The 17,716-nt window shown below is 37.6% G+C and overlaps 2 protein-coding genes across 4 annotated transcripts; one reads left to right on the top strand and one right to left on the bottom strand.

Moving 5' to 3' along the window:
• Positions 1-437: 437 nt before the first annotated feature.
• lrrc61 (leucine rich repeat containing 61) lies at positions 438-4,450 on the bottom strand. The gene is made up of 9 exons (XM_042496510.2): positions 4,154-4,450; positions 3,076-3,171; positions 2,849-2,995; positions 2,679-2,739; positions 2,384-2,469; positions 1,654-1,719; positions 1,489-1,557; positions 1,152-1,277; positions 438-1,050 (listed from the first exon to the last, which is right to left on the bottom strand). Exons 1-9 carry the CDS (start codon positions 4,179-4,181, stop codon positions 944-946), a joined length of 786 nt encoding a protein of 261 aa, XP_042352444.1. The 5' UTR covers positions 4,182-4,450; the 3' UTR covers positions 438-943.
• Positions 3,784-17,566, top strand: cib2 (calcium and integrin binding family member 2). 3 transcript variants are annotated; one of them, XM_042496512.2, is made up of 6 exons: positions 3,784-4,012; positions 7,944-7,978; positions 12,747-12,858; positions 15,473-15,620; positions 16,219-16,414; positions 16,818-17,566. In XM_042496512.2, the coding sequence occupies exons 1-6, from the start codon at positions 3,965-3,967 to the stop codon at positions 16,837-16,839; spliced, it is 561 nt and encodes a 186-aa protein (XP_042352446.1). In that variant the 5' UTR covers positions 3,784-3,964; the 3' UTR covers positions 16,840-17,566. The 3 variants fall into 3 exon arrangements, with proteins under 3 accessions (XP_042352446.1, XP_042352447.1, XP_042352445.1); XM_042496513.2 differs by having other exon boundaries at positions 3,789-3,997; positions 16,818-17,564; XM_042496511.2 differs by lacking the exon at positions 3,784-4,012 and adding an exon at positions 5,542-6,021.
• The last annotated feature ends 150 nt before the right edge of the window (positions 17,567-17,716 follow it).

Here is a 17,716-nt window from a genome sequence, read left to right as displayed (position 1 = left end):
CTCAGACCATTCCCCTGGCTGCCCTCCTGTCATCTAGAACACCTTTCACCATTTATTGTCTATGGAGCAGTTCCAGATTTTTTACCCTGTGGCATCATAACTTTAGACTTTTAGCACTGTAGTTATTTGATTTGGGGGAGTGGTGTTCATGTGACTAATATTTTTGGACTGTCATGGACCACAACAATAACATGTATGAATTTTGAAAATGGGCGTTGTTTCCCAAGTGCTGCACAGTTTTGCAGGATCACCAGCAGATGGCGCCTGTGGACTTCCTCTACAGTCTGCAGCACATCATTGTGCATCTTCTATGGCTCTGTATGTGCAATAAGTATATATTACGCAAGCTTTGTCTTATGGGTAAACTTAATGGACAGGAGTAAAAATCAAAGATGTGAAGCACACCTTTGCAAGCACTGTATTTTCCACAAGTTGGCTGTACACATAATAAACTTTATGGTATAAAACAATTAGAAACAGCTGAAACAATCATTCAATCACTTTTTGCAAAAGTTCAACTTACAAAGAAAGCACACAGCATGGGACACATTAACTCCCACAATTATCCAGCAATGCAAAATGGGGAAAAAAGCTCTTGATTAAAACCTATATAAATTCTTAAGCAGCATAGCTTTCAGCATAAATGCAGGCTACATGGTACAAAATGCACACTGTGCATGTAAAGACATCTTTGAGCCCAACTGAGGGGTGTCAGTATGGATAAAGGTTTTCAAACCACTTAAATGTATCGTCCGATACACAATGCATAGGATGAGATAGAATTTCAACAAATGCCTCACACTGCAACACAAAGCACGTGTGTCTGGCAATGGTATAGATCAAGCATTTGGATGCAGCTTGGTAATTTGAGAAACCTACAGTACATTAGCCACGGTATGTCATACAACAAAACTACACAAAAATTTGTTCAAAATAGCCCCACTCAGATAGCATACTGCTTTGGCTGCTTCTTCAGGCTCATAGATCTTTCAGTTTGCGAAATAACGTGAGTGGCTCTGTTGTTGAGAAGTCTGCATTCATGAAGAACATCTGCAGAAAAAGACATGCAGGGCGATCATTATATCAGACACCACACTGTAAACACAACATAGTGTAGCAGAAGAACTGGTAGATCAAATGCAACCTCTTACCATTAAACTGTTTGTAGGCTTCTTCAATAATGGCATTGTTTGATCTCTTTATCTCCCAGTAATTATCCTCCACCCATGGTTTGCAATCTGGTTGCTCAACAAGCTGTCCATTCTTGTACAAACCGGCTGGACATTTTATAGAAAGAATACAAGTTCAGTAATCACTTGAAAAAGAAAACTTTTAGTCAAGAAAGGCAAAATCGGCACAACAGACATGTCAGTATCCAGCAGTGTGTGTAAGATCAATACTATGATCAACAACTAAACTTCATCTGATGAATGGAGTATGATAACAAGTTACCAGTCATGACACAACAACACTTATTCACAACTGTACCTTTAATGGTATCATCAATGTCTTTACATAATTGGTACAACTCACTGCCACGTCCCACCACTCTTTCCCCTATGATTTAAAAACAGAGTAAAACATGTATGATAGTCTAAGCATTCATGCTATGCAAAGAATACATGAAAAAAAAAAAATATATATATATCTTACCATCCAGCACCTTGATGTTGGGGAACATCTCAAGAACTACGTTTCTGTATGCTGTGTTCCTGCACACTGACATGGAGAAAATCATTGCCAGTGATTAGAATTTTCCATCTAAGTTGTTCTCAAATAAAGTCATGAAAAATGAAGATAAAATAAGCTATGATAAAATATGATTGCACCAGAAGTAGCAGTCTGATAACTCTGCTCCCTTTTTATAAATCTGTTTACCTTACAGCTGCTGTAGATTGAAATACATCTCTACATTGTTCATACACTATTATTAAGTCATTATATTATGACGCTAAATGTGTAATGGCCTACTGACAGACACAGACACGGAAACTGTGATAATATTTGACCCCAAACACCCCCAGAGGAGCATGCAATGACTCACGAAGATGTTTAAAACTAACAGCACTGTTGGGAGGATGCTGAAATTCTTAGTGATAGCACTGTAGCAACAGTCAGTCATACATGGAACATAACAGTGCAAGTATTGGGTAAACGGCGGTCAGGTCAATGGATAATATACCTACAATGTGTATTATGACAAGATTAGATAAGACTTTTTTTAAGCCGAGGGAAATTACTTTGCAGCAGTTGCAACACAAAGTTGGAAGTTTCAAATACAAAGATAAAAAGCCCGAAATAAAACAGTGGGTGCAAAAAATAAACATTATATAGCAGCAAGGTGCAAACAAGGTGCAATCCAATATAGATTATTATCATTTACCTGGATTGGAATAATTGTAGGTGTTGTCTTTAAGACGTATATTTTCTAGCTTTCTCAAAGGTTGAAGGCAGTGTAAGCTCTCAGTGCTGTTGAAAAACAAAACAGATGAGAAATTATTTCACATGATCAATTCAGACTGTTGCTGCTGTTTAGAAATCATCACTAGAGACACAATATTTTCTTGTATAACATCAATGACATTAAATTGTTTGTATACTGTGTAATTAACACTGTAATAATTGATACATTCACATTTTGAAACATCGAGGGCAAGCATTTAGTCAATGATCATTACCTGGATATGTTATTACCAGCCAGGTTTAAGTGCTGTAAACTTTCACAGCTGCGCAGGGGCTCTGAAAGTACAAAAGTAATAACATTTCATTTAATCTAATCCTATTCATGTAAGAAACGGTGTTGATATGTAAACATATTCAAGATGAAAAGACAGAATATATGTGTTACCTAAATTGGAAATCCTGTTGGCAGACAAACAGAGTACAGAGAGCAGCCGCAGAGATGCTAGAGGAGCTAAATTTGAGATGTTATTTCCAGAGAGGTCCAGTTTCTCTAAATTCACACACTCTCCGATGCAGCCGAGATCATGGATTCCTGCAAGACACACAGTTCATCATTATATGATGCATTTTTGAAGGCTTTAATAGTAGATATAGCTATTAATTCAATCTCACCAAGATTTCTCAGTTTGAGAAACAGTATCGACTCCAAATCAAATTCCCCTGTACGTGACTTGAGCAGCACAGCAGTTATCTTCTCGCAGTCTGCATCTGAAAGAATCAGGAGAAATAAGACTGCGGCAGAACAAATCACACTCACTTTTCTCTTCTTATAAACGCAACACAATGGCAGTGTCCTTATTTGTGAGTCAGCGCCGTGAAAAGCAGAATGCTGGAAGCGTTGTGTCGGCTCTGTTTACTGTGTAACAATCAAGCAGCCCATGCAATCATTCTCGAAATAGGAAATACCAATTCAGGCAGAGCTTGAATTCCATATCTGGCAGCACACCAAGCTCTTGGTCTGCCAGCTCCAGAGGAGAGGGTCGCAAACAGGCAGATGGACTGTTTGTCTGTGATGGTATTAGCTCGCCAGTTGCATGCATGAATAACAACTGGGGAAGTTATATTTGGTTTAATTTCCTCAGGCAGAATCACTCCTTAACTCTGACTGCACATGAATACTCTTTCATGAAGACTGCACAAAGGAAATTCCCTGACAAGGACAAAAAATGACTCATCAGGTTAAGCAGGAATAATGATGCTGTGGTCTGTTTATTTTTTTCCTTTTCATACTGCCAGATTTTCATTTACATCAAGTCAAGTTTTATTTATTTTTAGTTTATATGCAAATTACATGAGGGCTGGCAGACAGGCTACTATGACACAACTACAAAAGAGCGGAAGACGGTCGTGGGTGGGTTAAATGGGGCCACCAAACACACATCTCACGCACGTGAACACCTGCAGAGACAAAAGTGATGATGTTTAGCTTAGCTTGACAACAGTAAATGTTGTTAGCTAATGTTAATAGCTACCCGTATCTTAGCGGTGAGGCTGTGATATCATGAGGACGATTCAGTCGGATGAAAGAAAGTGGGTGAGTCATAAAATGGTAATTGTTCTTTTTTTTCCCCTCTGTGATGATAAAATGTATAACGACGGATACGTTGTTAGCTACATGTTAGCCGAAGCTAGCTAACACGCACAAGCAGCTAGCGGCTAGCATAGCAACAAGCTATCCATCACAACTTACCTTGGTCTTTATCGCGCTTTGAGTCCATCGCGGGAAACTTTGCTACTTTTAAAGCTGCCTGTCTCAATAAAAGGTGGTTTTAACTAATGCAGCAGAGAGATAAGATGGTGGTTAGTTTAGGGTAATTGTGATATTGGCATCTGTCCTGGGGTGCAGTCAGGACAAGCTCACTGTACTGCTGTGCTGCATTAGCACGCAGGTGGATGAGACGGACTTCAGTGTGTGCTGCAGTCCAGCAGAGCTGAGGCACAGGCGGAGGAAAAGCACTGTGTGTGCAGAGGAAGGATGAGGATGTGGCTGGAAACAAATGTTGCAGCATTTGTTAGATCTTGTTTCATCAGGTGCAACAGGTTCTTTGTCAATTAAAAGTTTTGTTCTTGTTACAGCACAGCTAAAAGTGATTCCTCATATGGGTTTGCGATGGCTCTGTAGTAGTCAATCCTGAATTATAGTGCAATTTAGCGGTAATTCAACAGGATTAAAAAATTAGCATGCAAAGTCTAATCCAGTCAGGGGTGAAATAACGCACAAAAATATGCAATTCTAATAGATGTTAATTTGTTTTGGGAAAATGCAGGAGAAGAAAATTATGGAAATTGGATTAATGGGAATTGTCTGGAATTAGTCTTTTCTTCCAGGTTGTGTCTTTCCTACAAGGATAATCAGCTTGCTTTGGCCGGGGCCACTTTTGCAAAATGACAGCAATTGCAGCAGCCCCAAATAAGTAGTCTATGGTGTACGCAGTAGAGGTCGACAGATAATCGGTATCGATAAATAAATCGCTAATAATTTTTATGCATTCATTTTTTATTCAAATTCTCATTTGGATTTATATTTTTAAAACTACTACTGTAAGCCATGGCCAGCTTGGCAGGAAATGTCCTGCAAATTGCAAATAAATAAACAAGCAATATAATATAACATAATATAATATAATGAATATGTATATATATATACTCATTATATTATATTATAATTGTGTTGCAGAAAAAAACATTCTTTTTAGTCCATTTTCTTGTTTGTTTTTGGTTTATACTTTTATTCATTTATTTATTTATTATTATCATTATTATTATTATTTGCATATTTTCAGGTGAGTTTACTAAAATGTTGCTACTTTTGGGGTTATTTCTTTTTAAGTTTGTCGTTGTCTTTCTCCATGTTTCTCAAGGAAGTCAAACCACCAATTTGTGCACGTTTCAAAGGGTTAAGCTGCTTTTTGCCTTCTTCCTAGGTTTTTAAAAGAAATCAAGCCAATTTGCTCTGGTTCCAAAGGGTTAAATAATGAAGTTGTTTGCATGCACAGCTGGCAAACACAAACGAGCTGCAGCATTTCATCAGTTGATGTCATGCTGTATCCGTTCTGTTAACACGAAGCAGCTCCACAAACAGCGTCTTCATTAGCAGCCTGCAATTAACATTCATTTATGCATGCATTTCTTTATTTATTTACCTGCGGTCCTATTGGTCCGCCTCTCCGCGGTGGACAGCAGCTGGCTGCTTAAAGAGGAGCAGAGATCAGTTTGCAATTCAACCTCCACCGGCTCCGACACACGAGGACAACGCTATTCTACTTTTCATTTTTCATGTTTTTTTTTAAATGCATCCTCTGCGTTTTGAAGGCATGGCGGACATCTCCAGCGAGGACGATAACAACAACAACAACAACAACCTGTTCTAAGAGTTTGCTGCGTCGTCGACTCATCCTGTGCGGAGACTTTGTCTTTGCCGCGGAGCCACTAAATGCCTTTCAATGAGAAAAGGCTTTGGACGTTCAGTGCTGTGAATGTGTACAAACAACAAATCACTTGAGTAAGATGGGTAATAAGCAGACAATATTTACCGACGAGCAACTTGATGCCTACCAGGTGAGCTTGCATGCGCGCGTTTACCTGCAGCATGATAGTGGGAATACAATTCCACATTCAGAAAACGCATGTTAAGCCTTTAATACGTAGCCTTAATATGCCTAAGCAGAAGTAACAGTGTGACGCTTGTAGGCTACTGAATTACTGTCAGTTTTTGTAATGCTTAACCCTTGAAAACCTTAACAAATTGAATTGAGAAGCAACTTAGCAAGACATGGCCCAAAAGATAGCAAGAAATTAGCATAAAGTTAAAAGCAAATTACCTGAAAAAAGCAACAATGAAAAGAAAAAAAAGAAAGATTAAAGTAAAAAAACAAATTAAGAAAATTTGAAAAGAAAATTTGCTTAAAAAAATACGCATACATAATTTTAAGGGTTAGGATTAAATTTATTTTCCCCAGTTTTTAAAATCAAATTTTGAGGGAATTTTCTTTTTACCTTTTACTTTTTTTCATGCAATCTGTGGGACATGTCTTAGAAGGTTGCTTACTGCCATTTCCACTGTGTTTTTGAAATAAAATTATTTGTTTAGGATTCAGAGGTTTCAATATTCGTGAAAGTCATCTGAAAGCAGAATGAGAAAAATTATGTCGATTCAGGATTCAAAGTGCACACAATGTGTCACTTTTGCATGACTAGTATGATCATACATCAGCATCTATCTTATTTTCTTGATTTTGACCAAGTCTCTCCTGACAGTACAACCCTGTGTGTCCCTGATTTAATGGCTAAAGCAAAAATTACTGAACAGTTTGTGAGATCGAGAGGAAAGCAAATTAATATACTTGGGTGCTCTCCATCCGTTAATGATAGGCAATAATCAATTTCCTACTGCAGTTAGGCCAGTTATGACTCTGCTGTTAAAATATTTACAAATTCCTGACAGCATAGGATAGCAGGAGGTTTTGATTTCATTGCCACAGGAGGATCTTGTGTTCTTTTTGTCACCATCTGAGAAGATCTGCATGTCCGCTGTAACAATAATCCAGGTTTTCCTGGGAAGAAACGTGTCTTCTTGTGCACAGGTTTATCATGTGGTTAGGTGTGGACTTAATAATTGATGCCAAGTCGGCATGACATGCTGTGAAACTCTACTCTCAGGAGACAGTTAAGGTCTCAAGAGCCTCTCTGGTTACTTCCTACTGCTCTTGAAAAAAACCTGTACTGTTAGTAGTGTAGTACTGTAGTTTCTGTCTTATGTCACCAGATTGGGTTGTTATCAGCCCATTAAATGCCCGTTATCTGTGGTTTTGGCCTTATATACTGTATATGGTAAATTTTTTCTCATATTGTACAAGAGGGATCAGATATTTAAGATGTTACATCCAATTTGACATCAGTATTTTTTTGTTTGTTCATCAGCATTTTTTATCTACTGTTCGGTGTAGACACAATTTTGAATCTAACATGATGCAGACTTTATGGTGTGATAATCTTACAGATACTGCTTTACCCAAATATCCTCAGTAGATCTGTTTTGACTTAAGGGGGGAGGTCTGTCTCTACGGAGCTCAGCTGGCTACGCTCTGCTTCTCACACTCAGAGCACAGCTCACACAGAATGGATACAAGGGAAAATGTAAACTGAGGTGCCTTTGCTAGGCCTGTTGGATAATGTGCGTGCCAACATGTGTGTGTCAGACAACAGCAGATTATGTTCCCCTCGCCACATCTTCCCTATTGCAAAGTGGCAGGTGACAAACCTCACATACGTCATCATTTAAGAGACACTAGACACTCCCACAAGCGTTTATTGTGTGACCTCAGAGGAACCGTAATGTTGTTTTAATGAATTTGTGACTCACGGATTACTCATTGAGTGTTTTATAGATGAGGTGAATATTTATATTGCTTTAATCAATTCATCATACAGTTTTTTTTGTCAAACATCAGTGATTTTGATGCTGTTTTCTCTTACTGCAGGACTGTACGTTTTTCACCCGGAAAGAAATTCTGCGGTAAGAGTTTTTTTATCTGCTCCTATTAATTCTAAAGCAATGCTCACATCAGGGATGCTTTACTGAACAGGCAAACTGAGGACAGAACCCGGGGCCTAAAGTGTCAGGGGCCCCACTGGCCCTCACCTGTGAAATGTGACTCAAATTAACACCTGATTACCAGGAAAAAAAAACTCAAAACAATTAAAAAAAGACCACCAAGAGATGCAACAGAACTGCAAAGAGACAGAAAGTAACAAAACCCGCAAAACGTCCACAGAGACACAAAAGGACTATACAAAGAGACACAAAAAGGACACATTACCAAAAAGAGATCCAAAGAACTACAAAAAAGACAAAACCACAAAGAGACGAAAAATTAGCCCAAAGCAACACAAAACAATTATAGACATAAAATGATTACAAAAAAGACAAAATTATCCTAAAAAGACACAAAATTACCACAATAAGATACAGAATTAGCCCAAAGAGACCGAAAGAGTACAAAAAGCCAAAACCACAAAGAGAAACAAAACAACACCAAAAAAGGAAAAAAATTACTTTTAAGAGACACGAAACCCCGAAAGGATGCCAAAAGACTACAGAGAGACATTAAACCACCACAGAGTCTGTGTGTCTTACTCCTTTGTAGGAGAGGTGGTGGGGCCCTTTGCATATCTATGCCCAGGGGCCCATTGTCCCATAATCTGCTCATGATCAAAATGCATTTTATTTCCACATGTTCCCTCCTTGCTCTATGCACTGCTGTTAGCATGTGCTTTAGGTGGACATCCAAGCCAAGCTGTCATTGCAAAGGACGGTATACAAAAGAGTCCCTACTGAGACTGCATTTGGCTCCTGCTGGACGATTCAAAGTGTCTCACACGCTTAGCCTCACCAAGTCGTCACATCACACTGCTGCCCTCCTCGGAAACCTAATGCTGAAGATGATTTCACTGGCAGCTGTGACGTGAAGTATTTGGACAGTGTTCAAAAAGCTTGCTTCTTGTACATCGTAGCCCATTCAGATCATATCAGCCGGCTTACAGCATTAAATTAACAGCAGAATTGAAAAAGTATCAAATGCATTTTCATTGAATATACCTGTTTACGTACTCACAGTAACTTTGTCGTAATTGGAGTATAACAAAACGACTTCAAAAATCTCAATTCAGCCTTGATTTGAAGAATGAAAAATAAAATTTTAGAAAATTGAATTCAGTTTTAGAAAATTGAATTCAATTTTCTATTTATTTATTTTTTCATTTTTGACATGAAATATTTAAATGATTTAAACAATGTTTTTTTTTCTTTTGGTTTTGGAAAGGAATATTGAAAAAACAAGTTTTTTTGTTCTGAAAAAATAACGAATAAATGATACAGGGATTTATAACAATCACAGATGTGTTATTTGATAAAGAGCGCTGATAAAACCGATATACAACAACAGTAAATTTGACATTAAAATCATTTAAATGTGGCATTTAATACAACTTGTTACTGAACTCAAACTGTCATGTTCGTTGGTATATGTACTAGAAGAAATCATGTATTCTGGCATATGGGCACAACATAGCTAATATAAGATTATTCTTATTTTAATCTACGCAAATGAGATTTTCATTAGTAATGGAGCAAGTTATAATTGTAACATGTGTTAATTTACCAATATCATCAATATTTCAGTTTGGAGAAAAAAAAGCAAATAAATAATACAATCTATGCAAAGCAAATTTAAGGAATACAGTAATTTACACAGAGTTAGTATATTGCCATTGATCTTTAGCGGCTGCTAAATTTGCTTATACATCCTAAATGACTTTTTCACCCAACCCATTAGTTATCTCTTTATATCTCCTCATCAACTCAGCAAGTACAAACAGCCCACCGTGACACTTGTAATTACATCTATAAATGGCATCATATGTGCACTTATTGTTTATGGAGTTTGCTGGCATGTAAGATAAAAATCTTTTGGTATTTTGTCAGTGAAGATCTAGAAGCTTCTGTCCTGTAGCAGCATCAGTATGTTACCTAAACCTCCAGAAGTCACGCTGACCTTTTGACTGTGGTGTTGCTTTCAAGTGTCAGATTTCTGTCTCTTTTGACATGTGGAACCCTCAACACTTGACAAAAAAAATGAAATAAATATCAGTCTACTCTTAATGATTGCTTGAGGTATCAAGACTCATTGGGTGGCGTCATTTCTCTTCTCCTGTCACTCACCTTCTTGACGACAGCCATAAATAAAATCAATCCTTTTAATGGAATTAAGCAGTGATGCTCACATTTCAGTATCTTTCATCAGCTGTTCTAGATGTCGGAAGATAAATCGCTACTTAAAGAAATTAAATACTGATACTCAAGAATGTTGCAGTGTAACAGTAGAAAAAATGAATGCTGTTTGCAGGAATTTGGGGTGTGATTTGCTCAGTAAAGTTTATTTTTGAAATGACACCTCTAAAGACTTTGCATGCATGTGCTACTGTCTTCTAAAAATACACAAACTATCAACAATTAATAAAGGATAAAAATGCAACATATTACACAACATGTTGCTACATTGTTTATTTGTAAAGCAGAGTCAATAAAATCATTTTATAGTGATTTCTAACGTTAGTGCTCTATGTTAAACCAAAGCACTACCCACATTGTTGATGAGATTAGATTTGAAATTTGCCTTGGACTTCTAGTGTCTCCAATATAAAAAAAAAATGCTTAAAAAGCAGTACATAACAATAAAATACAACAATTAAAAAAACAAAAAATACATTCATTCATCAATTTTACATGCCCATTTGATTTTTATTTATTTTAACCATGTAAAAAGAAAAAAATGAAAATGTTATACAAACAGACAGATAAAAGTAAAAAAAAAATAGTAATAATAATTACAGACACTGACAAACATAAAGCAAAAGATATGGTCAAATACATACTGACTTGCTTTACATATTCAAAAAGGAGTGAGAAGAAGTAAAAATGTATTTAATCCTATCCGTTCTCCATAAAACACTGAATTTGAATTGGCTAGCTTAATCATTCATTCATACCGATACTATAAGTAATTAAATGTATACATGCACCCACGTACACAAAATGAAATATCTGACTTTATGTCATTATTAACAGAAAAAAAGAGGAAGAAAAGGCCGGAAAAAAAAGAAATACTAAGTAACTAAATAAATAAACAGTAACTGCTGTAACACCCAGTGGTTGTCAAACCTCCTCTTCATCCCTGTACCTCGTGAAAATTGTGCTTTTACGCATAATTTTAAACTGGTTTATGTCTGGACATTGCTGTAGCTCAACATTTAAACTGTTCCACACTTAAACTCCACAGGTTGATAAACCAAAACATTTTCCTGATGGTCCGAAAACTATACGATTTAGAATTAAATTTTCCCCTTAAATTGTAACAACCGTTTCAAACACTAAAAAATTTTCAAGAAGTAGGTTATTATTAGCCTTTAACATTATTTGCGCTGTTTGAAATACCACAAAATGAAATAATGCACAAGTTTAACAATACTTTCCTCAGCTTGACTCTCTACATTTATATGTTTTTTCTTTCCTGTCCAACAAAACAAAGTCTTTCTATCCCTTTTTCCTCCTCAGTGGCAATTGGCCCCTGACTTTGATTCCAAGGCCATCAGTGGACTGGAAACCAAATTGACAATCAGCAGAGGGCGTAATTGGGTCCTACACTTTATGACCCTCATAAAACACCCCTTGTTTCCGTGTCCAGCTGCGGCGGTTACAGCACAGTTATGTAATGTGGTCATAAGGTCATAAGGATTTGAACCTTTCAGCATGATGTCATATTTAGCTCTATAACATTTCAATGTTTTTGTATCTTTACATGCAATGGTTTGGCATGTCACGCATGAAGTTAATAACATTGAGGAACACTTTCCAGAGTCATGGTGCATTAGAAGTGCAGGTTTAGCCATTCATTTCTCCCTGTGTACCAGTGAAACTCCATCATTTTGACAGATTTATCTAAATTAATTGTGGTGAGTTTGTCCTCTAAAACCAGTGTCCCTGCTGATAAATGGCTCCGCTCCGGCCATGACAGGATTAGTCAAAGGACAGAGTGAATGGAGCGCTGGAGATAAACGCTCACTTTTTCAGACCTCATGTGTTTATCATTCAGACAGCCACTGACTGTCAATATTCTCAATAATGAGCAGCATAAAATTCAAGGTTTTCAGCAAGGAAAGAAGGACTGGAGAGAGAACGATAGGCATAAATTGTTAGTTCATTACATCATCTTTCTGCTATCAGTGAGTTGTGCTGTGTATTTCTCTGAGTGCAGTATCTTAGGTTTTAGCTGTTTGTTTTGAATAAAAATCAAGGTTGTTTTATGCCTCCACCCCAGCGATAACAGTGGCTGGAGAGGGTCAAAGGGTCTCATTCATGAAACTTTAGGAGAACAAATTTGTGGAAAAAGTGTAACCAGAACATTTTGTAGGTACAAACAAAATCTACAGCTGGCTCTGACCGCTCATGGAGCTTGTGTTGATATCCAAATCTTCAGAAACTGCCTTATATATGTGGGGAGAAATGTCAGTGTGCAGTTTTAATTTCCTCAAATCAGGCACAGAAGTCCACATTGATTCAAGGATGAGCTTATTAGAATTTGGCGTTCAAAGGATAGAGGTCCTCCCAAAACATTATTTTCTAGTATAGTAGTGGATGTATAGTTTTATCTTGTAAATGGCAGTAAACCAGAAGCATAAAAAACGTAGTATCAATGTTCAAAAAGAGTTTTTCATTTCTCTTCTAGGTTGCACGGCAGATATCATGAGTTGGCTCCACATCTTGTACCGATGGATTACACCAATGAACCTGACTGTAAACTGCCTTTAGCCTTAATAGTCAACATGCCTGAGTTAAAGGTAAAAAATCCAGTACCTCAGTAGGTCTTGTATTGTCCCTCTTTCCTAATAGATCAGCCTCTTTTTACCCTCTTTTTTATGTTTTTCACATGCGACATGTACCCGTGTTTGTTTTTTCTTATTTTGGATTGTGCTATAAGAACACTAACACAAACACCCACTCTTCATGTGGGCAGACACCTCAATCAATACACTCTCTCTTTCAGAGGGCGGAATTGATTTTCAACCATCACCATCGCTTATCTGATTGCATGACACCACATTCTGTGCGCTCATGAAAGTTAATGTCCCATGAAACGCTCGGCCTCTCTCATCCTGACTGACGCGCCCCCCGTCTATTTTTGAGTACCTGCCATTTGAAAAGAACAAGCGGGGCTTTTAGAAATGCCATTTTGTGTAACATCACAGCCACATTTACATCCACTTTTCTCCTGTGCGGCAGACACAGGTACCACACCATTTTATATGGAGTCCTTATCCACCAGGGGGTTTAGCACAGAGACTCATAATCTGGGCATAATTGGCCCTTGCCTGTAAAAGCGTCACATGATTGCAGGGCCTGTAAAGACAGACAGGAGAAGGATGGAGACCACTGAGGCCGGATTGATGAGTGCTACCAAAGTGCTCTACAGCTTCATAACCATAAACACACTCATATCTTGCTGAGTTTTAATGAGATGTGTTGAGTGGACTGCATTGATCCAGGCTGCAATGACATGTCTGAAGATATGCAATTAAAAAATGCTTTACTTTAGATGCGTGACTTCTTTTGCTCCTCTACACATCACCTGTGTGTATATTGCGAGGATGATAGAACGATACGGTTTTTGAATTTATTGCAAATTGTGTCAAATCAGCTAATTACCCGGGATATAAAATGTTCAGTCACAACTTATGGTTGAGCAACGAAGGAGAAAATATTGGCTGCAGCGTATTAGCAAAGAGAGGGTGTCAGCCTTTTTTGGTTGAACCCTCTGGTCAGCAGAAAACACCAGTTTATACCTCTGCAGATCAGATGTGGAACTGACAACAGCAGCTGAAAACAAATGGTCATAAAACCTATTTCTTTTGGGAAGATAAATATTTCTCTTATCCAAACCACATAATGCAGGAAATCATACATGTACGATAATACATCACAGGGGTGTCACAATTATTGTATTGGAGATAACTGTGATATTTAAAGAATTAAATATTAACTTCATGTTAACAATAGGCTTCACATATGATAATTGGCAACATTTTTTTTAAATCTCTCTTCTGTTTTCTCTTAATTATCTGGTAAAAGAAAATATATGAGAAGTCAACTCCAGACATACAAAATGCTCTTAACCATTCAAATTTGCCCTCACCCAGGTTTGCTCAGTGATGACCACTTGATCATAAGGCCAGGGATATAGTGGGGATATAGTTGCTTTTTAACCTTACAAGCGCGTACACGTTCGGCTGCGTCTTGCTGCATCATGAGCATTCTTGCAGACATACTTGCCTATACTATCCTTAAAAACTTACTTTTATAAGAAAGCCTTCTCTTAAAATGATTATTTGATGGCGTTACATTTTTAACTTATTGTCTTTGCATTTTACAGTGGTCCTGTTTTAGTTTTGCCGTGTGACTATTTTAAGCACTTCAAATACTTACCTGCCTACCTACACTCTTACCTGTGGTAAATTCAAGAGTTTGTTCTTGTTCAGAATGTGGTACATAAGGCCTCTCAATCAAGACCGTCAGGACAATGGGGAGTACATGTTTCGTGCTGCTAACACTGTGTTTACTCTCTCACATCTGCTCTGACTCTACACTGGCCCTGCTGTTTGCATACATACTGCATCTGCGTTACTTTTTGAGGACGTGCACAGCTGACACACAAAGGAGGATACATGGCAGTCATCATGTGTACAATGCAGTCCACTCAACACATCTCATGTGTACACGTATGCATAGTTAACAGCAACTATCAGCACAGGTAACACCCCATAAACACTATATAAGGGCAGGTTTTGTGCTGTATGCAAAGACTCTGACACGTGGAGACTGGAGACATGACACCAAATAAGGTTGTAAGAAGAATGATTTTATATAATAAATAGGAACTTAATTTAATACATCAAAATAATTGCACAAGTGCATGTCAGAAGTTCAGCATTGTTGTACACTTTTGTACAGTTATAGTTACCAACTTGGGGTGACTGTGGCTCTAGAGGTAGGGTGGGTCATCCACTACTGAGAATCAGAGGTTTGATCCCCGGCTCCTCCACTCTGCATGTTGAAGTATCCTTGGGCAATAAACTGAACCCCAAATTGCTCCAGATTGCTCCTGTGCATGTGAAAAGTTTAATGGTTTACTGGTTGAGTGATTCGCACAAGCATCGCCACCTCCCTACACTCATATTTTAAGTATAATTCATTTGTCAAAAAAGAGACACAATAAATACAGCTAAAGATTAATTTTAATTGATTAGCATTTTTAGATTTTTTTTTCTACAGATATCGTAATAATATCATGATGATGAATTCTCTTGACCACAATAAGCATGTTCAAATTCAATATATTGTGGCAGGCCTAATGTGTACAACCATTTGTGTGAACGTTGTCATCCCCTTCGTCTGTAGGAAAACCCATTCCGCAACAGGATCGTAGAGTCTTTCTCAGAGGACGGGATGGGGAATCTCAGCTTCAATGAATTTGTGGACATGTTCTCAGTCCTCAGTGAAATGGCTCCCAGAGAACTCAAGGCCATATACGCCTTCAAAATATATGGTAATGACAGATTTTTCAAAAATATTACACTAACACTATTTTTATTTTATTTTTTATTTTATTTTTTATTTTTATTTTTATTTTTACTTTTACTTTTATTTTTATTTTTGTAGTAGTAGTGGTATGTTTCTCTCCTCCCTTTTTTAAATTTATGTATTAAGTAAGTAAATAATTAATTAATTTAATCTATTTTTCCCCTTGCTTTCTCTCCACCAAAATCAGAATGTCTGGTTTAGAATATAGGCACATGCATACACACACACACACACACACACACACACACACACACACACACACACACACACACACACACACACACACACACACACACACACACCCCAAAATCAAATCAACATTGTTGACTATTGTGAAAATTTTGGTAACTGATCTGTTTTCACTGTTCACTGTTTCACTGTTTTATGTTGGTGTTTATAAGTTTTGTGAGTGCTCTGTCTTTTGTCTCGCAGTAAAAATAAATGAATAAGGAAATAAATACATTTAAAAAAATAAAATGATAGAAAACATTACATTCAAACTTTAAACTTTTAAATTTCCAAGAACTCAGTTAGATTAAAAACTGTGATTTATGTGCCCATAGATTTCAATGTGGATAATTACCTGTGCAAAGAGGACCTGGAAAAGACTCTGAACAAGCTGACGAAGGAGGAGTTGACCCCTGAGGAGGTGGAGCTTGTGTGTGAGAAAGCCATTGAGGAGGCCGATTTAGACGGGGACAACAAACTCTCCTTTGCTGACTTTGAAAACATGATCACTAGGGCTCCTGACTTTCTAAGGTGATTAAATGTATCTCGCTGAAGACAAATGACGCTTTAATGTGATGAATGCGTTAATACATTGCATGCGCCTCCTCCTATATGACAAGCCGGGGCACTTTAATATCAGTGCAATCCGTGCATTAGCTCTCATGCTGCAGCGCTGTGAGCTGTGTGTCACAGTTTTCATTCCCCAGATGGCTGGTAATCATTTGCATCATTTAACTGTCAGCCCAACAACATCACTTTAATCCTGAGTCACCGCGATGCACATTCATTTATATGCAAATGGCCTCAGCACAGTCTGTCAACGCTGAAATGCTGAACACAACATTCCTGTGTGTTTATTCTCACATACACAGTAAGTCAGTGTGTTTACATGCATGATGATTAATGCTCTTATTGTCTCCGTTTGTCACTCCAGTACCTTCCATATACGAATCTGAGAGGGCTCCGTGGATGGTTTCCAGGGTCGGCAGCGAGGTGAACTCTACCTGCACCCTGTCCTGGCCACAGCACAGTGCCTGTCTCCCACTTTCATCATCATCACAAAAAATAAAATAAAGTTCATACACAAATCCTCTCCGGCCTCAACGAGAGAGAAAAAATACTGGATTAAGCTTGCATTAAGCTTTCCAAGGGCCTGGAATTTCTTCATGGAAGATGAAAATGTATTTTCCTTTCACCACCTATAAAAGGGCTTGACCTGGATTGGTCTCTCATTGGGACAAAAGACTATTCGTCTCACATTTTAAGGTTGAAAAATGGTCCGAAATGAGCCTGACTTAACATTGCTGCATATAATGCTTATCTACCTATATTGCACATGAGAGTCTTCCTACAGTGACGGATGAGATATCAAGTATTTATAAGGATAAGCTTGAAGTTAGTGAAAGCATTAAGGGCATATAGATATTTTATAAGAGCTATGCAATATTTGTACACGCAGTGTAATTCTTTTTTTTTTTGCTTGTGGCACTAATGATGACAATCTTATCTTACTGTTCTCCAGTTACATGAAGGGCTCTGTCATCGAAACAAAATATTGGTAGCTTTCTTCTGCCTCAGCCATTACACAGCCATCTTTTGGATATACACGTTACAGTATTTTATGTGACTTCAGGTATTTGTGTTACTTTGAATAAATGTGTTTTGTGAATGCATTTTTGTGTGTGAGGGGGGGTATTTTTGACACTGAAAAGGATGATACAATCCTTGATACTTAAAAATGTGTTAACCTGCTGGCTTTCTTTTTTTTGTTTCAGTGGGAAGAAGACAATAAGCACCTTAAGAATAAATGACCCAAAAATGAGCAAGAAATTG

The sequence above is a fragment of the Plectropomus leopardus genome, chromosome 7 (assembly GCF_026936395.1).
Source record: "Plectropomus leopardus strain MGB_pleo_1.0 chromosome 7, ASM2693639v1, whole genome shotgun sequence".
Lineage (NCBI taxonomy): Eukaryota > Metazoa > Chordata > Actinopteri > Perciformes > Serranidae > Plectropomus > Plectropomus leopardus.
The sequence above is the reverse complement of the archived record's forward strand: the minus strand, read 5'-3'. Positions and strand labels throughout refer to the sequence as shown.

Coding starts and splice junctions, on each gene's coding strand:
- lrrc61 (XM_042496510.2), bottom strand. CDS start 4,181: ATGGACTCAAAGCGCGATAAAGACCAAG. Junction 3,172..4,153: donor AAAGCGCGATAAAGACCAAG/GTAAGTTGTGAT, acceptor TGATTCTTTCAG/ATGCAGACTGCGAGAAGATA. Junction 2,996..3,075: donor TCTCAAACTGAGAAATCTTG/GTGAGATTGAAT, acceptor TGTGTCTTGCAG/GAATCCATGATCTCGGCTGC.
- cib2 (XM_042496511.2), top strand. CDS start 5,971: ATGGGTAATAAGCAGACAATATTTACCGACGAGCAACTTGATGCCTAC. Junction 6,022..7,943: donor AGCAACTTGATGCCTACCAG/GTGAGCTTGCAT, acceptor CTCTTACTGCAG/GACTGTACGTTTTTCACCCG. Junction 15,621..16,218: donor ATACGCCTTCAAAATATATG/GTAATGACAGAT, acceptor ATGTGCCCATAG/ATTTCAATGTGGATAATTAC.